This window comes from Oryctolagus cuniculus, chromosome 11 (genome assembly GCF_964237555.1).
Source record: "Oryctolagus cuniculus chromosome 11, mOryCun1.1, whole genome shotgun sequence".
Lineage (NCBI taxonomy): Eukaryota > Metazoa > Chordata > Mammalia > Lagomorpha > Leporidae > Oryctolagus > Oryctolagus cuniculus.
The window spans coordinates 25,865,448-25,887,414 of NC_091442.1; the positions used below are offsets into that span (position 1 = coordinate 25,865,448).

General features: G+C 58.7%; 2 protein-coding genes, 1 long non-coding RNA gene and 1 other non-coding gene across 5 annotated transcripts in view; 1 reads left to right on the plus strand and 3 right to left on the minus strand.

The window, feature by feature from the left end:
• Positions 1-4,318, minus strand: part of TTLL9 (tubulin tyrosine ligase like 9) — a 57,549-nt gene extending 53,231 nt beyond the window's left edge. Inside the window, exon 1 of the mRNA XM_051845138.2 lies at positions 3,872-4,318. The gene's annotated coding sequence lies outside the window, so the exon portion shown is untranslated. The remainder of the gene's footprint in view (positions 1-3,871) is intronic.
• Positions 4,319-4,510: 192 nt separating this feature from the next.
• On the plus strand, positions 4,511-13,230 carry DUSP15 (dual specificity phosphatase 15). 2 transcript variants are annotated; one of them, XM_051845144.2, is made up of 7 exons: positions 4,511-4,997; positions 5,542-5,575; positions 7,481-7,563; positions 9,510-9,559; positions 10,424-10,498; positions 11,604-11,775; positions 12,628-13,230. In XM_051845144.2, exons 1-7 carry the CDS (start codon positions 4,977-4,979, stop codon positions 12,898-12,900), a joined length of 708 nt encoding a protein of 235 aa, XP_051701104.1. In that variant the 5' UTR covers positions 4,511-4,976; the 3' UTR covers positions 12,901-13,230. The 2 variants fall into 2 exon arrangements, with proteins under 2 accessions (XP_051701104.1, XP_051701105.2); XM_051845145.2 differs by lacking the exons at positions 4,511-4,997; positions 5,542-5,575; positions 10,424-10,498 and having other exon boundaries at positions 7,486-7,563; positions 11,612-11,775.
• Positions 7,460-11,605, minus strand: LOC138844316 (uncharacterized). Its single transcript, XR_011379950.1, has 2 exons — positions 11,347-11,605; positions 7,460-9,607 (listed from the first exon to the last, which is right to left on the minus strand). It is a non-coding gene; the product is annotated as an uncharacterized lncRNA (long non-coding RNA).
• Positions 13,231-14,709: 1,479 nt separating the features above from the next.
• Positions 14,710-21,712, minus strand: LOC103348206 (uncharacterized). The gene is made up of 4 exons (XR_007919335.2): positions 20,013-21,712; positions 18,988-19,089; positions 18,825-18,884; positions 14,710-18,272 (listed from the first exon to the last, which is right to left on the minus strand). It is a non-coding gene; the product is annotated as an uncharacterized protein (transcript).
• Positions 21,713-21,967: the final 255 nt, after the last annotated feature.

The window sequence follows — 21,967 nt, forward strand, 5'->3', positions numbered from 1 at the left end:
AGTTGCCCCATTTCTGATCCAGCTCCCCACTAATGCACCTAGAAAGGAAGCAGAGGGTGGCCCAAGAACTTGGACCCCTGCTACACCTGTTGGAGACCACGATGGAGCTCCTGACTTCCGCCTAGCCCAGTCCCAACCATTGCAGCCCTTTGAGAAGTGAACCAGCAGACAGGATCAGCCCCACCCTCCTGCCCTCTCTGTAACTCTGCCTTTCAGATAAATCTTTTATACAAAAGGAAACAATAGCTCTGTAACTACCTCACCATGTAACAAAAGACAGTAACTTTGACTAAAAGACAAGCTACAGATGGGGTCAGGTGGGGGGAGGGGCCATCCATCTGCCACATAAAAAGGACTGGTGCTGGAGGAGCTGTTACAAACCAGGGAGAAAATGACACCCTCCCTCAACCCCTGAAAAAAGAAAGGCAAATGGACAAAGGAAATTCATAGGGATTTTCTTGGCAGAAGAAAGTCAAGTGGTCAGCAAGCCAATTGAGAGAGGTAAATTAGACATGTATAAGATATGGTTTGCAATGTATCAGCAATACAGAAAGAAAACCACATGAGTGTTTCTGTGAGCCGCTGAGTCCGTGGGGGCATGGGGAGACAGGCCCCCTCATTTGCTGCTGCCACATTCGCAATTAGAAGGCAATTTGGCAATACCTCCTGAAGTTGAAAATTACACATCCTCCAAGCCAGCGATTCTCCCACCAGCCCTACTCCCATAAGGACGTTCTTTGCAACATTGTTTAGAACAGCAGAAAATACAAGAAACAACCTAGGGGCCAGGATAATCCATCACTTGTGACTCCAGAATCCCACATCAGAGTCCCCACTGCTCCACTTCCTTTACAGCCCCCTGCTAATGCACCTGAGAAAGCAGTGGAAGACGGCACATGGACTTGGGCCCCTATCACCCATGTGGGAGACCCAGATGGAGTTCCAGGCTCCTGGCTTCAGCCTGGCTTAGCCTGAGATCTTGCAGGCATTTGGAGAGTAATAGATGAGATGGAAGACCTCTCTCCCTTTCTCTCCCTCTCTCTCTCCCTCTCTCTCCCTTTCTCTCTCTCTCTCCCCCTCTCCCCCTCTCCCCCTCTCCCTCTCTCTGTCTTTCACAAAAACAGGCCAAAGCCAGGAGCCTAGAACTCCACCCAGTATCCCATGTGGGTAGCAGGGGCCCAAATACTTGGGCCATCATTTGCTGCCTTCCTAGGACCATTAGCAGGGAGCTGAATTGGAAGCAGAGCGGCTGGGACTTGAACTGGAACTCAGAAGGGTGCCAGAGTTCTGCTCTCGAAAGCAGAAGTCTGAAGTGGGTGTCACTGACTATAAGCAGTGGGCAGAGCTCTGCTCTGTCATCCCATCCCTCTGATCCCCACCCTCCGGACTCCACTGTCCCCTGTAGGGATCCTGCTTCCATGGGCCCGCCCGAATAATCCAGGATCATCTCCCTTCTCCAGGTCAGCCCATCACCAGCTTCAGTGGCATCTGCAAGCTTCATCCCTGCTTCCGAGGTAGCCTACCACATTCCGAGATTACGGGAATTAGGGCCTGGACATTTCAGCAGGAAGCATGACTTGGCCTAGCACGGTGAACCACTGAAGGGTTTTCAGCAAGGGGATGCCAGGGCGAGACCTGGCCTCTGCATCTTCCTAGGAATGGTTTTGTGAAACAGCCCCTCCGTGATTCACTGAAGACACACTAGGCTGTGCACCAACCAGCACTCGCAAGGGCTGAATGGCACAGAGATACTCAAGTCGTCAGTCCAGTAACTGCGGGTCTGTTCCCAGGGCTTTGACCTGACACACTGCTCTCATACGTGTGGTTTGGTTTCCCTCCTACCGACCAAGTAGGGGTGCAAAGGGCAACCACTATACAATGGCACCGTGGCAGGTGAAGCAACAGGTCCAGTGACAGCTGCTCACCCTGCCCAGGGTCCCAGAGCTGCTAAGGCTTCAGCCATTTCTTTCTCTTTTTTTTTTTTTTTTTAATTTAGTTTATTTGTTTGAAAGGCAGAGAGATGGAGACAGAGAGATTTCCTATACACTGGTTTATTCCTTAAATGCCCACAATAGCCAAACTGGGCCAGGCCAAAGCGAGAAGCTTGGCACTCAATCCAGGTCTCACCTGTGGGTGGCAGGGACCCAACTACTTGCGCCATCACTTGCTGCTTGATGGACCTGACCCCAGGCACTCTGAAACGGGATGCAGTCGTCCAAGTGGTGTCGCAGCTGCTGCACGACGCCTGCCCCTCCCAGCCTCGCTCTACACCATCCACAGCTGGGGCCATCTGTAGATCCTTGGTGCGAGTTTCCACCCCTGGCTAAACACCCTGCTTTCATTGCCACATTTTCAAGGCAGGGAACATGGGAGTCATCCTAGAATTCCTTCCTCCCCCACATTGAGTGTGGACAGTCTGCTTGTCCTCTTGGCTGCAGTGCCCGGACACTCCCAAATGCTGGGTCTACCCCCTTCTGTCCAGCTTCTCGGGTCCGCTCCGTCCCAGGGCACCGGCCCCTCCAATGGGGCTGCCGCAGCAGCCTCCCCCCGGCTTCCCAAAGCCGAGAGTAAAATGCAAACCAAACGATGCAGTTTCCTGGCTTACATTGTCCCCGTGGCTTCCCCTCATGTGGAGAAGAAGAAAAGCTTGGACCCTGATCCTGGCCATGCGTGGTCCTACATGCTTGGTCCCTACTGTTCTCTTAAGCCCTCTTTCTTCTCACCTGCCCTAGGCTCCCTCCAAGCCAGTGTGGGTGGCTGTTCACATAGGCCAAGCTTTCCCCACCACAGGGCCTTTGCTCATGCTCTTCCTGCCGCTGGAAAAAGCTTCCTCTGTTCTTCAAATAGTCAGGTCCTTCTTACAGGTCAGCTCTCAGCTCAGATGGTAGCCCTTCAGGAAGGTTCTCTCTGCCCCCTCCCGCACTTGTTTCCTGCACGGAAAGCCAGGACCATCTGCAAACGCTGTCTCTTCACACATCTTGCTGGCTCCCCCCCTCTGGACCTGAGATGCCCAGCGTACAGCTAGCAGCTCCATATGCCTATCAGGCATTTGAAATGTGGCTTGTCTGGACTGACATGTGCTCTGTTTCAACACACACCAGACTTTGAGGACGTCACACAGTTTCTAAAATCTTATTAGCAACTGTGAAATATTGACTACACAATGAAATGTTATTTTAGACACATTCCGTGAAACAAAAATGCTAACAATGAATTCATTTCTGCTTTTGAAATGGCTACCAGGAAACGTGGACTCACACAGGTGGCCAGCATTCTGTGTCTGGTGGGCAGGGCTGGTCTGGAGAGCAGGTGCGTCAAGGCAGGAACCATCTCCACCTTACCTGCCGCTGTGTCCCGAGTCCCCACCAGGGAGTGCTCACTCAGTAGTCACTGACTCATCTGGTTTTTTTTTTTTTTTTTTTTTTTCTGAGAATCCTGGCCCAGAGTTGAGAGGGGCAGCCCCACGTAGGCTGTGAACTTGAGGGAGCAGGGAGCACGCAGATAGAGTCTCCTCTTTCTCCCTCACCGCATGTCAGACGGAGAGCACCGGCTCTGTCCAGGTCCTGATAGCTCCCGCCCCAGACACCTGCTACCGGAGATGGAGGGCATGGAGGGCTGGGGGGATGGTCGTGGGAGGAAAGCTGGTTCCCCCACTTCTGCTTCACTCCCCTAAGTGTCTGGTCTCAATCCATTTACATTCCTATAAATGATACCTTATAGTCTCAGAAACTATTTTACACGCTTTGGTGCTGTAGCCAGGAAGTGCTCCCTTCAACATCCTGAGACACACGGACTAGGTTAGTGAGGGCCCCAAGGAACCGCGCCCAGGGTCACCCAGCATGTGAGAGGTGAACAGGGCCTCCAAACTCACCTTCGGAACGCTGGTCTCTAACCACGCCTTGCTGTGATCTGCTTTACTCCAAGGGACCCAGGGGCCTGGAGCCCTCCACGCCTACTTCTCCCACATTCACCTCTGATTTCTAGGCCCTAACGGCTGTCACAAGTTACCCTAACTCTAAGATGGCACCATCATTATAGAGGCCATAATGGAAGGAAGGAAGGAAGGAGGGGATGGAGGGGTGAGGGGGGACAGAGGAGGGAAAGGCAAGACAATGCAAGGTAAGGAAGGAAAGGTTGATGGGTAGGTAGATGGACGGATGGATGGGGGGTGATGGATGGATGGGGGCTGATGGATGGATGGGGCTGATGGATGGATGGAGGGGTGGGTGGACGGGAAGGCGGCTGGGTGAGTGGGGTGAAGGGGGTGACCCGTGAGTAGGAGGGTAGCAGTGGGGATGAATGGAAGAGCTGAGGATAGCAGCGCGGGAGGGAAAGGAATTACCCACTTTCCTCCTCGCCAACAGAGTCTGAAGAGCAGAGAGCCCTCAGCCAGGGCCCGGCCCCATCACGTTTCTCTAGAAAACCAAGGGCACGGACGCTGGCGTTCCGCCCCTGGCGGCAGGAAGGTCCAGGCAGGGCCGGAACCGGGAGGGGAGGGCGTCTCGGGCCGGCTAGGGGGGCTCTTCGCGGCATCCCCTAGCCGCCCGCGCCTGACACGGCCAGGGTGGGGGCGTTGTCCCCGCCCCCTCTCCGGAGGTGGCGCCCCTCGCGGACCCAACAAGCTGCCGTTGTCCCGCGGGCCCGTGGGCTCGGCACACTGGGGCTTTGTCCGGCCCCCCGACACGACCCACGGGGGGGGCCCCACATGACCGAGGGGGTAGGAGGAGCCTGCGGCGGCGGTGGCGGCAGCGGCGGCGGCAGCTCCACCATCACTTCCCTCCCGGGCCGGGGGTCGGCGGGCGGTGGCGGCGGCGGCAGCGGCGGCGGCTGGACAGGGCTGGGCAGGGCCGCAGACGCCGGGCCCCCGGTTCCCCGCTAGGCTCCAGGCGCCGGGCCTGGGCCATCAGGGCAGCTGTGACTCGAGCGCTTTCCGGGCTGCGAGCTGGGGGTGCGCCTGGCCCCCCGGGCCCGGGACCATGGGAAATGGCATGACCAAGGTAGGGGTGGCGGGGCCCCGGGCTGGGTCGGTGCCTGCCTCTGAGCCCTGAGTCCCACTAGAGCTGTGTGGCTCGGGAGACCCGCTGTGGGTACCTCTGAGCTGCTCGCCTCTCTGCCTGTGTGTGTCTGTGACTGTCCCCTGCTGTGTCTGCCACTCTCCGACCCACCTCTGCCTTGTGTCCGGCTCCCCCATGGCCCTGACCAGCACTGTTTGCCCTCCCTGCCCCACCCTGCCCCGAAGGATCCCCCACACTCCCACCCCCCACCCCCCACCCGCGCCCCGCCGCCGTGTGCCCTCTCGCCTCCTGCAGGCAGAATCCCCCAAGCTCACCTTTCTTCGCCCCACTCCTGTCTCCTCCTCCCTCCCCTCCCGAGGTCCATCTGTCCTCAACCTGCCCCTCTCCCAGCCTCCCCAGCTCCTCTCACAGAGGGAGGGAGGAAGGGAGGGGAGAGCCCGAGGGCCTTTCTTAGGACCCACGGGCCGCCAGGGAGTGGGAACGGAGTGCAGCCCCAGCCACTGACCCCTGCCTGTCCTTCCTGCAGGTACTTCCTGGACTCTACCTCGGAAACTTCATTGGTGAGCACTGCCCACTCTGCCAAGGCTATGGCACTCTGCCTGCCCCAGGCCTGTGGCCACCATTCAGGCCTGGCCCACGCACCTTAGACACACTCAGGAATGCCCCAGCCAGGCTGGGAGGGTTGAAGGGCTCATGGAGGACCGGGGGCTGCAGGGGCGGCTGGAGGCGACCCCAAGTCTGGGCGCAGGAAGGGAGGGTCAGGGGCCTGGCGCTGACGCCCCCCACCCCCACCCGCTTCAACCTTCCCCAGATGTCCCACCACGAGGTCGGAGGGGCAGCACAAAGTGCTCAGGAGCCGAGCTTTGGACCTGGGCGAGCCTGCACCTGCTCGGAGCCTCTGCCTCCTCCTTGCCCACAAGACCTACCAGTCTCTTCCACCTGCAGGTTCTAGACTGGGTCTCTTTGGGGTGTCACTTCTGGCTGGGAAGCTGAGCACTCCGCCCCCACAGCCTTGTCCTCCGAGGCCTGGGACAGGGTCCCGAGTGCCGCTGCCCCCACCTGCCACAGCCCCCGAGACAAGCGGCTGCAGAACCTGGTGCCAAGCCTACACCCTCCACCTCTTCCCCTTCCACAGCCTTCAGCTAGGGGGCCTCCACCCCCTCCCTGCCCTCAGGGCTCTCAGCTGGTCAGGGATGGGGCCAGGCAGCCTGGGCACAGACTTGTGGCCACGGAGTAGAAAATGTGTGAGAGCCAGGCTGATTCGGAGCTTGGGAGCGCTGAGCTGGGGAGTCACCTCTGTGGTGTCAGCTTCGGACAGGGAGAGGCTCGCCCCTCATCCCTTCCCGCCTCAGGCCCCATTGATTTCTGTACCTGGCGAAGCAAGACCTGGTCTGCTTTTCCTGTGTAGCCCCAGGAAAGCCATGCGCCTGCCCCCGGGCCCGCTGCAGCTGGGACCCACTGAGGGTGCTGAAGGAGGAGGAGGAGGACACAGGAGAGGGGGCGCGTGTCAGCGACTGCGCCCTGCAGCCCCTGGGGTGACCACGGAGAGCACTGTGGGGCATACCTGCCAATAACTTGCGTGGAGCTCTGTCGATGCATTTATCATGTGTAAAACCTCTTCTGTATACCGTTCTGGAAGCTGAGTGGCCATCCTTGGCTGCAAGCTCACAGACCTTGTGGTGGGCGGCTGAGGTGCAGACCCACTGTGACCTCTCCAGGCCCTTTCTGCCAGACCGGAGGCCATTCTCCCTCATTGCCTATTTCTGGAACAAGTGCATCTACAGAAAACACTGACTCCACACACCGCTCTCTGAGTGAGCAACCTCTTTTCCTTGAAGGAGAATTGCTAGGTTCAAGGATATGCTTGGGCCGGCGCCGCGGCTCAATAGGCTAATCCTCCGCCTAGCGGCGCCGGCACACCGGGTTCTAGTCCCGGTCGGGGCGCCGGATTCTGTCCCGGTTGCCCCTCTTCCAGGCCAGCTCTCTGCTGTGGCCAGGGAGTGCAGTGGAGGATGGCCCAGGTGCTTGGGCCCTGCACCCCATGGGAGTCCAGGAAAAGCACCTGGCTCCTGGCTCCTGCCATCGGATCAGCGCGGTGCGCCGGCCGCAGCGCGCCGGCCGCGGCGGCCATTGGAGGGTGAACCAACGGCAAAGGAAGACCTTTCTCTCTGTCTCTCTCTCTCACTGTCCACTCTGCCTGTCAAAAAAAAAAAAAAAAAAAAAGGATATGCTGGGGCTCCTAAGCCAGACCTGAGGCTGCTGGACACTTAGCTGTGGGTACCCCAGAAGCAAGGCAGATGCCGAGGGGCATGGGGCACCTGTGGCTCCTGGAGCAGGCAGTGGTAGGGGTGGGCCAATGTGGACTGGGAGATGTGGGACGGAGAGCCGGGCAGCCAGCTCCCCCTGCATATCAGGGACAAATAAGTCACACCTGCCAGCCTGCTCAAGCCCCCTGTTTCTTTCAGATGCCAAAGACCCGGATCAGCTGGGCCGGAATAAGATCACACATATCATCTCTATACATGAGTCACCCCAGCCTCTGCTGCAGGTACTCGCTACGCCTCCCAGGGCTGTGCCCAGGTGGGCAGGGCGGGCTGCAAGCTCTCCCCTCCCGAGCGGGCAATATGCTAGGGCCTGTGCCACCTTCTGACCCGTGCTCATGTCTGTGGTCCTGACACGGGACTGTTTGACACTGCCATCCCCAGCTGGCCACTGAGGCCCAGGGAGGTAAATGAACACACTGAGGTTACACCACTGAGAAGCTGAGGAGCTGGGATTTGAACACAGAGGTCTCGCACCGGACCGTTCGAAGGCCACCACATAGGCTTCCCGTTGCCCACATGGACGGACGATCCCAGATGGATGATTCTGGGTTCTGTGTCCTACTGTGCCACCTTGGTCTGTGACTTCTCATCTCTGGGCCTTCGAGCCCAGAGGCTGCTGTGAGGATGCAGAGGGGCTTGGGGTGGTGAAGATATTCTGCACACAGTTCAGCCTGGGCCTCACTGTGGGGGGGTTGATACTGGGATTTATCGAGTCTTGGAAAAGGCAGGTGGGGGTGTTGGGGTCCAGAGGAGGCAGGCAGGAAGTCCAGACTACACCTGGTAGTCAGGAGGCCCAATGCGCGTCTTCACCGTTTATTCTCCCTGGGACCTTGAGTGCAGGGCTTCATCTCCTTGAACCTCAGCTGCGGGATCTGTACAATGGGAGTTTTATAATAATACCCACTTCCCTGAGTTGCTGAGAGCTGCATAATAGATGCACAACAAATTACAGTGAAATGACAACAAAGTAGTAACCGTCCCACTCCATAAACGCAGCCCGTCCGTCCGTCTGTCCGTCCTTCTGCTGAAGGAGAACTGTGGTGGGGACAGCCTCTGGAGACCTCAGGCTGAGACCAGGTTCTGCCTCAGACTGCTGAGTGACCTTGGGCAGGGGCCACCTCCTCTCTCGGCCTCAGCGTTCCCCTGAGGCCAATCTGATGGTCCCGAAGGGCAATCCGCAATTGTCTGTGATCTTCAGTGTCCTTCCAAGAACACAAGTCCGGGCCAGCCGAGCCTGGGTTTGGAGTTCTTGGAGGACACAGTCCCAACAGCACGCGTGGGAAGGTGGTCAAGGCCGGGTGGCATGGAGCGGCTGCTGCTACTGAGGCCCTGGCTCCCACGGCCCTGCCCTCTGCTCACCAGCACCCCTCCCTCCCCCCATCAGCGAATTGAACAGTCGGGGTTGACAACCCTGTGCCAACCCAAGGCCAAATGTGTTGCAAAGTGAAACTGCAAACCTTGCAAAAGATACAGGATTTCATGACCTTGGGGGAATTTGAGTTCCGAGAAGGCTTGGAATTTCACATAAAGCCACGGTCAGCTGTGGCTCTGGCCTGTGGTCCCTCAGCCAGTGGCCAGTGACTGACCAGGCACCTGAAAAGAGCCAACTGAATGTCAAAGTGGCACGGGAGGACCTTGAGAAAAGCAATGAGGTCCCCGGAAGCTGGGCAGAACTAATCTTCAGATACTGTACGGAGGTTAAGCCCCAAGCAAAGGGTAACATAGCAAGTTTGTTGGGAAAATTACCGACAGCTTGTTCCTTGGTTATTCTAATAATTAGCGCAGATTTGTAACCAGAATTCACGAAATTCAAACTTGTTTTCCTAACTTTTGTTTCTCCTAGAGACCGTCGTATCTACTTTGTCCTTTTTCCCACGTCATTTTCATATCTCCGCTTGGGAGGGAGTCACTTCAGCAAGGCCCTTCCCAGCCCAAGACAAAGGCTCTGTGGGGCTTTTTTAAATGAAGTCCTCATATCGAAGTCATTTATGGGTTTAGTTCACCATCTGCTCAGAAGGTTCTGGGATCACAAAGTCAGAGGGGGCAACAGTGGCCCAGACAGGCAGCAACAGGGCAGAAACAGGGCTGGGGTGTGCGGGGCTGGGAAGCTCAGGGTGGGGAGGCGGGGAGGCGGGACCAGGCGCAAAACTGACATGCTTTGTCCTTGCAGGATATCACCTACCTTCGCATCCCAGTGGCCGACACCCCTGAGGTACCCATGTAAGTTCCCCTGGATGGGCCAGCAGACGGACAGGTGACAGCTGCCTCCTGTGTTGAGGGGAAGGGAGGAGTTGTCACCGGGGATCACCCATAGTCACCCCTGGCCAAGAAAATCTCCCCAAGCCTCAGGCTCCTCAGCTTTGAGAGGGAGAAGGTGCCCTGTCTCATGGGATCAGATGCACCTGATCCACCTGTCCCTGACCTCGGACTTGAGACAGCTGGGACCCTGCCAGGCTTTGCCATTTTCTTACTGTGTGACCTTGGGCAAATCTCTTCCCCTCTCTGAGCCTCATCTGTAAAACAAGGTATGATGAGACTCAAGGAGGCTCAGATCAGACGCCGCAAGGTTGAGCTGTAGGACAGGACCTGGTGTGTGACAACGGAGGCTACACATGCAGGATCTTTGTGTCGTTAGCACCAGTGCCTGCCAGCGTGGGATGGACCCAGACAGAACCCCGCCCCTGGGGAATCGCCCTCAGCCGCTGGCCATCACTGGTTTGTCACAAGTTCTGACCGCAGACCCCAGAGGAGTGGGACCCCTGTGTCTCCCTCCTCCCACCCATTTCCTTGAAAGCCACAATAATCCAGCATGAAAACGGGATCCACAGGACCCCTGCCTCTTTCACCTCCCGAAACACCACCATTGTCGCCCACATGCCCCTCCACCTCCCACTGGGGGCTTCACAAAGTTCATGGAAAGTTGAAAGATAATGTGGATTTTACATGAACTGTGTGAGATCCCCTCATGCCAGCGGACTTGAGGACCCCAGGCTCTCTGTCCCTTGCTATCCCATGAGTGGAGAGGGGACAACTCCTTGGAGACATGGCCCTCAGTGCTCCCTACCCTGTCCCTTCCTTCTCTAGCAAAAAGCACTTCAAAGAATGTATCAACTTTATCCACTGTTGCCGCCTCAATGGGGGGAACTGCCTTGTGCACTGGTGAGTTAAGAGGGGAGTGGCTGTCCCACCCTGAGCACCCCTCCGTCCCATGGGGATGATGGGGCCCTGGAAGTGATCTTGCCGAGCCAGCAGCCCACCATTCATCTGGGAGGTGACAAGCAGAGGCTCAAAGCAGCCGTATGGCTCTCCTAGCCCCCTAGCTGAGCCCCCCTGAGACTCAGTTTACTCATCTGTAAAGTGGGGGAGCGAATGCTGAGCTGAGCACTGTCGGGAGGCACAGGGGTCAGGCCTTTGAGGCAAGGGTGCAGGGCAGTGGGAACCCAGGCTGGGAGACAGGCTCTCTGTGTTGGGGTGCCACCGGCATAGCTGAGATCATCCTCACCGAACACCGGTGCTCTGCCCAGCCCAGCCCAGCCTGGCTGCACAGCTCCCACTGGGAGACTGGCTCTCTCAAGCACCTGGGGCCCTGCCACCCATGTGGGAGACCCCAATGAAGCTCCTAGCTTTGGCGTGGCCCAGCCCTTCTGGGGAGTGAACCAGCAGATGGAAGATAGCATTCTCACTAGCTCGCTCTCTCCCCCCTTCCTGTCAAAACAAAGCCTTGCCTCCCACCTGTCTCCCTCCTTCCCCCACTGCAGCTACACAAACCTTTGCCCGCACTACCCCGAACATTCTTGACTCAGCTTCATGTCACTTCCTCCAGTGTCCCCTCCCCCCCCCCCCCCAGATTAAGACCTCTCTCCATACAGACTTCCTGGCCCTCCGCCTCAGCTTCAAAGCCATCGTCACTTCCGGAAACGGCCTCTCTGCTTCATGTCTGTTCCTCCCCCCATACTATCAACTCGGGGACACTCTGCCTGTTTTACTCCCCCACTAAAGCCCAGTACCTGGAACAGAACAGATGATCAGGAAGTGTTTGTGGAACGAATGAGCGATGTTTCAGCCAAGCCTTTGGTGTAGAGTGGCGGGGGATACTCCAGACAGAGGGAACAGCATGAGCAAGAGCCTGGTGGTGGGCAGACAGACAGGTCCTGGAAGGTTCTTTGCTGCTGGAGGTGGGGGTGGGGGGTGGAGGTGCTGAAGTGGGGTACATGCCTGGGGCTGTGGACCCTCCCTGAAGCCTGGGGGTCGTTGGGGACCCCAGTTTTGCAGGTATCTCTCGCAGCACCACCATTGTGACCGCATATGTGATGACTGTGACGGGGCTGGGCTGGCGAGAAGTGCTGGAAGCCATCAAGGCCACCAGGCCCATCGCCAACCCCAACCCAGGCTTTAGGCAGCAGCTTGAAGAGTTTGGCTGGGGGAGTTCCCGGAAGGTACGTCCTGGGGCGGGGGCGCAGGGGGGCGCGGGGGGGGGGGGAGACCCTTCCTCCTCCTCCTCCCCCTGGACCTCACCAGCACTGCCTGGAAAGAATTCAGCCTGTGCTTTGGTTTTCCTGGGGTCTCAAAATTAGTACTCTTGAGCTCCCGGGTGTAGTTTAACAGCCAAGTGCTTTTCCGTTTTTAATTTGGAATGTGAAGGTCTAAGTTTAGACCAGGCACTGGGCCCTTCACTGGACCAGGGCTCCCCACACTGCCCTCTGCCTGCTCTACCCGCGGGGAGCTGGCGGCTTTCGGGTGTCTGACCCCTGCGGGGAGCCCCGTCCATGCCCCCTCCTGCGCTGGGTCTTTGGAGAGGCCCTGGGGTGACACCTCCTGGGCAGATGGCACATGGAAAAGTCAGAGACTCAGGCCTCCCCGGGAACAAAGGCTAACGGGCTGCGGGAGTGCGGAGAGAGGAGAGCGCGCGCCAGAGCCCGGGAGAGCGCTAGATCGCAGGCAGGCTCAGCAGGTGGCCGCTGCTCCCTAGCTGGGCGCGTAGGCGCAGGGCTGCGCTCGGAAATGGCTGGGCGGGGAAGAAGCCGTGCGTGGGTGCAGCCCCGGAGCCCTCGGAAGTGAATGCGCAGGGGCGGGGGAGGGACCCGCGCGGACCCGCGGACCACACGGTGCAGGTCCGGAAGATGAAGTGCCGAGGTCAAGCGGGTTCCGAGAGAGCGGAGGCGCTCACCGACCGGGAGAGGGGCTCTGGGCGGGCCTGGAAACTCGGGAGGGGGCGGGGCTGAGCCAGGTGCGGCAGGCCGGGCGCGAGCGACGCGCTGACCCCGCCCCCTCCCGCGCGCCCACCCCAGCTTCGCCGGCAGCTGGAGGAGCGCTTCGGCGAGAGCCCGTTCCGCGACGAGGAGGAGGTGCGCGCGCTGCTGCCGCTGTGCAGGCGCTGCCGCCAGGGCTCCTCGACCTCGGCCGCCTCCGCCGCGCCGCACGCGGCGGCCTCCGAGGGAACCTTGCAGCGCCTGGTGCCGCGCTCGCCCCGGGAAGCCCACCGGCCGCTGCCGCTGCTGGCGCGCGTCAAGCAGACTTTCTCATGCCTCCCGCGGTGTCTGGCCCGCAAGGGCGGCAAGTGAGGATCCCGCCCCGCCGCGGCTCCCTCTCCTCCCGACCGGTCCCCTTCGCGGGGCTGCCTGGGCCGCCCACGGCCAGGACGAGCCCCGAGGCTGCGGGAGCCCGCGCGGCCTGATCCCCGCCCCGCCCCCGCGCGTGTCCGCGTCGGCGGTGTGTGCGTCTCCACCTGTGCGTGTGTCCGGGCCGGCCTGCTGCAGCCACCTGGTGCCTTAGTCCTTGGGCTGGGGGAGGGCTCCTGTCCTCCACTCGGAAAGGCGGCGGGAGTGGGAGGGGAGTGGGGTGCGGGTAGGGGGTGGGCGAGCCTGGAGGATATTAAAGATACACAGAAGCTGCCTGTCCGAGTGCCTTCCCGTCACTTCAGCGAAGGCCAGGGGCCTGCAGGGACGGGGCTGGGAGAGTTTGCCTGCCCGAGGGACCGGCATCCCGCGCCCACGGCAACCTGCGCAGCTGAAGCCTGGGACCACACGCCCCTCCCCGGCACTCCCAGAGGTGGGTCTCCCCAACTCCCACCTATTCACCAACACCAGCTAGTAAGGTAAGGCGGAGCCTGCCTCACCCTGCTGCAGGGAATCTCCGGGAGGACCCTGGGGCGCAGAGAGGCCAGGCCGCTCGCCCGGGAGCACACGGCTGGGGCAGGGCCGGCTGCAGGTGAAGCCTGCGTCCCGCGGTGGAGCTTCGGAAGCAGCTGCTCTGGTTTTGGAGAATCCACCCCGGTGGTGGGAATGGCCCCTCCCAACTAGAGGTTGTTGTTATGTTTAAAGATTTACTTATCTGAAAGCAGAGTGACAGGACGGGACACAGCTCTTCCATCCTCGGGTTCACGCCCCAGGTGGCTGCACTGCTTGGGCTGGGCCAGGCTGAAGTCAGCAGCCTGGAACTCCATCCTGAGCGCTCAGATCCTCCACGTGGGCGGCAGGGGCCCGGGTACTGGGCTGATGGAAAGGAGCAGCCGGGACTGGAATCGGCACTCCCACGCGGGAGGCCAGCGTGGCCATCAGTGGCTCAGCCCCCTGTACCACAACAATGCCCCTCCCTGCCAACCAGAGTTTGAAGGCCAGGGGAATCCAATAAAGCAACACTGGCCCCAGAGACGACCCGAGGGCGCTGGAGCTGCTTTGTCCTAACCTGAAATTAACCTGACATGAGAGGGATCTGAACCAGCTGTCGCCTGACAGGCACTTGTTTGCGGTTCTTGTCATGCACCAAGCACTGCAGGGAGGCACAGGCCCCAGCACTGGGCTGGGGGAAATGCACAACATAGTTTTCATCTGCTGTGCCAGCCGCAGACTCGTCCACGGGACACTGTCCACTGCGTAGCTGTCATGTGCCGGCACGCAGCATCAGGCGAAGCCTCTGCCCTCATGTGGCTGACATTCTGGTGGGGAGGGGACCAGAGAAATGAAAGGGTAGGTCCGGTGGTGAGGGAGCCGGCCAGCTTGATGTCTTGGGAGCAGCATCGCAGGCAGAGAGCCGTGAGCGAGGAGGCCCTGGCTAGGATGCAGGGGACGAGCAAGGTGGTGGGCTCAGCAGGAAAGTTCTGCTGCCTGGTCAGTGGCACCCCAGTTTCCAGCCTTAGACAGCTGTCTATCTCTGATGTGTAAAAACCTCCAGGGCCCCCGTCAGCTACCAGGGCTGCAAAACGTTCCCGGGAAATGTGCACCATCTTTTAATTCCATTTTCCATGAACCTTGTGGAGTCCCTCCAAATGGGACAAAACAAAGCCCCTGGGTTTGATGTTTCCCGTCCTGCAGGATGGCTCCCACACCCCCTCCAGCATCACCTCACCACATTCAGACCCAACAGCGACAGTGTTGTGCTCATTTTTAGATTTATTTACCTGAAACAGCAACACAGGTCTCCCATCCACTGGTTTGCTCCCCCAAATGGCCACAACAGCCAGGGCTGAAGCCAGGAACTCCATCCGGGTCTCCCATGTGGGTGGTAGGGTCCCGTATAATTGGGCCATCATCCACTGCCTTCCCAGGTGCATTAGGAGGGAGCTGGATGGAGGGTAGAGCAGCCAGGACTTGAACAGGCACTGCAGTACAGGATGCCGGGTGCTAAGGGGTGGCCTGACCCACCGCACCCACATGCCAGCCCTCGCTCTTTGTTGAGTACCTGCTCCAGGCACGGTGCTAAAGGCTTTACCTGGGACTTCGTTAATTCTCAAGCCACCTGATGAAGTAGTTGTTATTTAACAGATGGGTGCCCAAGGGCACCAGGTAGCAAGTGGCAGGGCTGGGGTGTAAACCCATTTGGGGAATGAACCAGCGGCTAGAAGATTCTCTCTCCTCCCTCCCACCCCCGTCTCTCCTTCCCACTGTATCTCTGCCTCTCAAAGAAATCTTTAAAAAAGTATACGAACCCAGTGGCTGCTGGAATATGGGGAGAGGGGAGGAGCAGAGAAATCCCTCCCAAATCCACAGGCCATGTGAGGGGCACTGCTCCAGCCTCTGGTCAGCGACGTGTGGCCATGCAGGCCCATGCCCACTGTCTCGGAGGACCTGTTTCCGTGTGTGCACAGCAAAGGGTAGAATGGGCTGAGCCGCTCAACCTCTGACATGTCACAGATCTCCTTTGGCCATTTAATGAGAGAGAAGCCCCTGAGAAACACATGCAGATGAAAATTTTACATACGTCAGGGTGACCCGGGCCCCACCAGGAACCCACAGACCCCAGATGTAGCTGTCAAGCAGGCAGCATGGGGCACTGCTCTGGGGACAGCGCCACAGGCCTGCATCCTGGCCCACTCCCACCCCACCGGTCTGTATCCTCCTATATGGCTTTAGCCTCTTGGTGTCCCAGTCTTCTTTTTGAAAAATTTTTAAAATTTATTTCTTTGAAGAAGAGAGAGACAAATAGAACACTCCCATCCTCTGGTTCACTCTCCAGATGCCTGCAATGGCCATGACTGGGCCAGGCCAAAGCAGGGAGCCAGGAACTCAATTTAGATCTAACGTGAGTGTGGCAGGGAGCAACCGCTTAGGCCATCACCACTGCCTTCCAGAGTCAGGAGCTGAAGGTAGGACTTGAACCCAGGTACTCTGATAGGCGATGCCAGTGGCTCAGCTAGTGTCTTAACTTCTAGGCCAAGTGCCCACCACTCAGTCTTCCTAGCAATAAAATAGGCAGTTATACCCACCTCAGCTGCTGTTGTGAGAACCAGCTGAGATTCTGCAGGAACGGGTTTAGCCCGGCCCAGGTCGGTGATGAGCAGTCCGTGTACAGGGACTCCCAATGCTTGAGAAAGTCAGTGCAGCCCATGGACCGCCTGCATCAGAGCCCACGAGGAACTTGTAAAACTGCGCATTCCTGGGCTTTCTGCCCAGTCTGATTCTGCAGGCCTGGGATGGAGCTCATGAGTGTGCACTCGAACCAGGCCACTGCCTTCTAGCTCCGACAGGTCCTGCCGAGACTGGTGAGGCTCCAGGTGGCTGGGCAGAGCGGACAGGAGCAGGACAACCTGCAGCTCTGGGCGCCGTCCACCCACGGGCTCTGGAGGCCAGCCACAGCTTCTGGCTGCTCCCTAGGCAAGGACCAGTGCCCCCTAGGCCAGAATGCTACTGGGAGCGGTGAAAGGGATGGGCCTCCCTGGAGACGGGTCAGAGCGGAAAGCACAGCCTGCCCACCCAGACGTCTTTCACTTCCGTCGCCTCCGCACCACATCCAGGTGGCCCCGGGCCCAGCTGCCACGAAGTGTGGCCCCGATGGCCGGCGGCCCCTGGTCCAGGGAGAGATGGAAGGGCCCCGATGGCAGGCGACCCACGGTGGGAATCAGAGGTCCCCTGGCCTCCATCGAGAGCAGGCACCATGGAAGACTCTCTTCTGCATGCCCTGGAAGCACACAGCCTAGCAGAGCAACTGGGCGCAGCAGGATGTAGCACTCTTCAGGACAAGGGGACTGGGGACTGCGACACCTGGCCACAGGTGAGCTTTGGAAACACTTGGCCTCAGCACCTGGGCTCCATTGCTGTAAGTAACGCTTTCCTTGCAGGGAGACCCTCAGACACCCTCTTAAAGCAAAACCACTGTGGCAATCACCACCAACACAAGCCCCCCCCCCCCCCAACAGCACAAAGAAACGAGACACCTCCACGGGAACTCCCCCAACTCTCACCACCAGAGCCCAAGCCTTGGCCACCCGGTAACCGGCCGAGCTCACAGCACCAGCCTTTCTCAGGAACTCTGCCGCCTGAGCGCCCCCTCCCAGGCCACTGTTGACTTTCCCCACACTGCGCCCCTCCGTGAGCTTTGGAATCCATCCCTAAGCAGGAAACAGCCAACTGCGCATCAGGCCAGCGCCACCAGCCTGAACACCAACATGGCCTCCGGTTCCTCCTGCTCTGGTCTTCCCTCTGCTCTCAGAGCACCATGTACCTGAAAGCGCCTTCCCGTCACTAACCCCCTCCACCCAGCCCGTCTGGCTCTGTCCCTCCTGCTCCTGTTTCTAGGATGCATCACTGTCTTCACGTCCCTTGTCTCCTGCGGGATCTGCACCTGCAGGGCCCTTGCTTCTCCTGGTACCACTCTCACCTGGTGCCCAGAATCTCTGCCTCCTAGCCCTACCGCCCTCCTACCTCCAGGGTCTGCTTCTCGGCCTCCCCCCACCCAGCAAGTCCTGCTCTCCCCCTGCAGGGCCGCCCCTCTGAGCCCCGCACCTGCTGGTCTAATGCTGCTGTCTCCCAGATGGGCTCCTGCCTCTCGGACTCAGCACACCGCACTCACTTCTGCCCCCTCCTCCAGTACCTGCACCCTGGCCACTCCCTTCTGCCTGCCTGTCACCAGTGCCTGGGAGGGAGCTCCTCCTACAGAGCACCCCTTCAGCTCATCTGCTCAAACCCGGACAGCCCTAGTGGCCTCCTGGGCTCCCTGCGCCCTGTGTCCTCAGCTCTCTCCTGGGCGCTCCAGAGAGACCTTTCTAAATGCAAACAGTATTGACCCCCTCGACCAAGAAGTCTTCCAGGGCTCCCCATGGCCTTATGATGATGCCCCACCTCCTCACCCTGGCCTCATAGCCCAGCCTGCTCGCCCCCCCCTGGCCTCACTGCTCCTCCCCACTGTGGCCCTTTCGGGCTCTAACCGCATCACGTCTCCCACCATGAGACCGTGGCACTCTGCCTGCAGCACCTTCTCAGCGCCTTCACCTTGCCGACCCCCTCATCCTCGGTGGCGTCATCTCCCCGAGAGAGAGCCGTCCGTCACACATTCATTGATCGAAAGCATTTATTAAGCTCCAACTCGGTGCTTCTCCCAAGCCGTCCCTGACTCCTGCTTCCCCCGTTGGAACATCTTTCTCTGTACATTTTCAGTGCTGGGTACGAGTCTGTCTCCTGCAGACATGAGCTGCTGGAGGGTGGTGACACCAACACAGGACCTGGCAACAGTAGGTGCTCAATATGTGTTGAATGGGTGGCTACGTGGCCAGTCCCCTAGCAGCTGTAGGCTGTCATTCAGAGGAAGGAAGTTCTGGGGGCCGCTCCGACCCACCCGGGATCCACCATTGGCACACACACACACCTGATTCCTGGGGCCCTTAACATGGGACAAAGCGTGGCCTCGGGGACACTCCCGCTCCGTCTGCAGCCTGTCTCTTCCCACACAGGCAGCTGAGCCCCATTACTCGTGGCTTCTACATTCACAAATTCTGCTGCCCGCTAACATTAGTTGTAACCCCCAGCTCAGTCCCTGAGCCATTGCTGCCCCCATTCATAAATGCGTACTAAGCTCTATGGGGCGCATTCACCACTGGGAACATTCAGAGTGAGGTCAATCAAGGCAACCCTCTGCCTTCATTTTTCTGCCCTCATTCCGCAAACAAGTGTCCCCTTTGTAGTCCAATAAGTGTCACATTTTCACTAGTTTTCTTCTGCTTGTTGGTGACTTTACTATTCAAAAAGACTCCCAGGAAGGCTGCGATGTGCCTTACCGAGAAAATCCACGTTAGGGAAGTTAGGCGTAGGTCACAGTGAGGGTAGCCAGGCGTTCACTGTTAATGAATCATGTGGACACATTAAATAAATAGCGCCCTGGACTAGAAACACGATGCGTTGCAGGGTTCTGTACTGAAGACGGTGGGACTGTTTCCCTACCGGAGACTGAGCTTGAAAGCCCTCAGCCGAGCCTTGCTCCTGGGCGCCGCGGCTCCGTGTTCACCAGCTCTGCATTTGTGGAGACTCGATGGGGCGCAGCCACTGTGGGTAGTGAGAACTGACACACACTCGCCCTCAGCCTCACACACCCAGCCCCCCGGCAACCAGGCTGCTCGACAGCCCCCTCCCCCTCCCACCAATGCACCTTGCATCCTCCAAGGCTGGGCTTCTGCTCCTACCAGGAAAGCCACAAGCTCCTCTCCCTTCTCCGCTAAGCTCAGTCAACATTGACTGAGGACCCCTCCCCTCCCCCCCCCCCCCCCCCCCGGCTACAAGGCACCTCTCTAGCTGCTTTGAAACTCAGCAGTGCAGAAAACAAAGGTCCCTCTTGTCACTGTTGGTACCCTGTGCCCTTGCCTGTGCTACCTTGAGCTACAGTATCCTAGTACAGTGCTGCAATAAATAGGGACTGGCCGTATGCCAATGACCATGCCAACCACTTCGCATACTGCAGCCAACCTTACGGGAGGTTACGTATTACAGACACCTGTAGACGGTGTTCACAGACAGCAAAATCCAACCTCAGAAGGGCTCGCCCCAGCACTTAACACCAACTCTGGCTTTCTCTTTCGGCGTCCCTGTGTCCCACTAGACGTGGAGACTGAGGACAGGACTGAGTGGGCAGGTAAATCCCCCGTGGCCCCGTAGCAATACATCTCCTAACGGCCTCCCTACACCCGCCTTCTTGAATCGCTCCATCTCCTTCCCACCTCAGGCCCTTGGCACGTGCTCTTCCTTTAACCTGGAGCACCCTGCCCACCCCGCTCTTCATCAGGCTGCGGTCTTCATTTTTATCCAGGCTTCAGCCAGCACCCCTCCTCCAAGAGACCTTTGCTTATCACCCACTCCAAAGCAGCCCCTCGCTTTTTCATTATTGATCTAGTCCCTCCCCCCAGACAGCCGCCCTAGCGTGCTCAAGCGAACGCCTCTGGGCTGCGTGTGTGTGGCTGTGCGTGTGCTCTTACCTCATGCACATCACCTCATGCTGAGGACGGACCTCGTTCTGCGGACTCACTTTTCTTTCAGTCGTGGCGGCGCTCCGAGGATCTGTTCTTGTCCTCTGCAGATCTAATCTGTTGCTTCTAGATGCTGATAGACTGCATGGTGGGCACCCATTACACGCACACAGAGCCACCTTCCCAGGAGGGACATAAGTTTGCTTCCAACTTCCAGCCCCACTGTGGGTCTCCTTAAGCAGGCCCCTTTAAGAGCCCCTGTGAGCCTCCCTTCGCACAGGGGCATCTGCTCACGGGTTTGGTCTTAATTTAACCCAGCGTGCCAGGTTAATCCCAGGGGCAGTGCCCGTGCCACACACAGCCCCAGCAGTGCCCACAGCAGTGCCCACGGCCCTACCGACCCCTGCTGGCACCTCTCCCGTTTCTATTCGCATTTCTTGGACACTGAGGGGTTTGAGCACCTCCTCACATGCCTGTGGAATTCTGGTTTCCTCTCCCACAAACCCCGATTCCTGTCTTTTGATGAGAACTTTCCTGAGGGGAAGCCCCCCGCCTCTTGTCCACTTGCAGTTCTTCCTGCGTTCTAGATCCTGATTGCAGACATTGCAATTCTTTGGCCTTCTGGTTCCTGCCGCCCAAGTTTTGTCTAAAGTTTCCTCTGTCCCTTAGATTTCTTCTACATTATTCTCACGAATCTTAGTTCTGCCTCTTACTTGTGGTTCCTTAAATGATCAGGAGTCCACGTTGTCTGTGGCAACGGGACGGGGGTTTCATTGCACAGTTCTCCAGATACAAACCTCGGCCATCACTGTCTATCCCATCACCTCATTTATTTTCTCTTTTACTTATCACACTCCATCACCTGGAAAGTGTTTCTGATTAGCTGATTGCAGCTGGCTTTTCCCATTAGAGCAGGGACCATATCTGTTTTATTCCTCATTCAATCCTCAGTGTTAGCTAAGGCATAGAATATAGAAGGAGATTGAAGACTATGAGACGGGTGGATAGGAGGAAAGCAGGGAGGGAGGGGAGATGGAGAGAAAGAGGGGTGGGAGACAGGCAGTCCGTCCTCCCCCTGCATGGCACCAGCCCCCTCCCCAGCTCCCCTGTCGTGTGCAGGCCTGGGCCGTGTACCAGGGCAAGCACCTGGAGGGCCCTGACCAGCACCCTCCACGAGGCAGACTCGGCTCCTCGGTGCTCTCAAGAGTGCCGACTTCCGGAGGCGCCCGAGTGCAGCCAGTGGGCATCTCTGTCCCCACAAGGCCTCCCACATTGTGTGTGACGCTGCCCGTGGCCCAGGTCCCATCCCGCCCCTGTAGGCAGTAGCTGAGGGCGGCTCTCTGGGCAGTAAGGACCTCACTTTGTCTACTTACAACAGGAAATGGTGGACTCGTTGAGCTTAAATCCACGGGCTGATAAATTCAGGGCCCTTAGACCATTTGTAAAGCAGGAAGCTAAGGCTCACTGACCCGTGGCCTTTCCTGAGGTCACACAGGGAGCTGGGGCACTCCTACTGGGGGTCAGCAGTCCCCAGGGTCTGTGCTGCTCCTCACACAAAAGGCACTTCCCTGATCCAGCCAGCAGCCCCGGGGACGTGACTGAGCCCCACCTGCAGGACAGACCAGGTCGGAGTGTCCTTCCAGTCCTAAGACTTGCCAGCTGTCACCTCCCACGCAAGCCACTCCCTGGCCCTACCCCTCCACCACTGATCCCGCCCCCATCAGCTCCCCCCCCCCCGCCAACTCTGCTCCCCCCTCCCACCTCTGCCACTTCCCCCCTGTGCCCATCACCCCATCACACTCAGCTCCCAGATGGCCCATGGGTCCGTCACTGTGCCCCCTGCCCCTTGCTCACCCCTGGCTCCAGCAGGCACTGCTTCCCTTACCCCATAGGCTCTGCCTCCCCCCACCTCTCCTCTCATCTGAGGTTTGCGGCTCAGTCTGTGGACCCGGCCATCAGTTCTG

Bases quoted from the DNA above. Each gene is read 5' to 3' on its own strand.
- DUSP15 (XM_051845144.2), top strand. From the start codon at position 4,977: ATGGGAAATGGCATGACCAAG. The intron at 5,576-7,480 runs GTGAGCACTGCC...TGTTTCTTTCAG, and splicing joins CTACCTCGGAAACTTCATTG to ATGCCAAAGACCCGGATCAG. The intron at 10,499-11,603 runs GTGAGTTAAGAG...TGGGGACCCCAG, and splicing joins GGGAACTGCCTTGTGCACTG to TTTTGCAGGTATCTCTCGCA.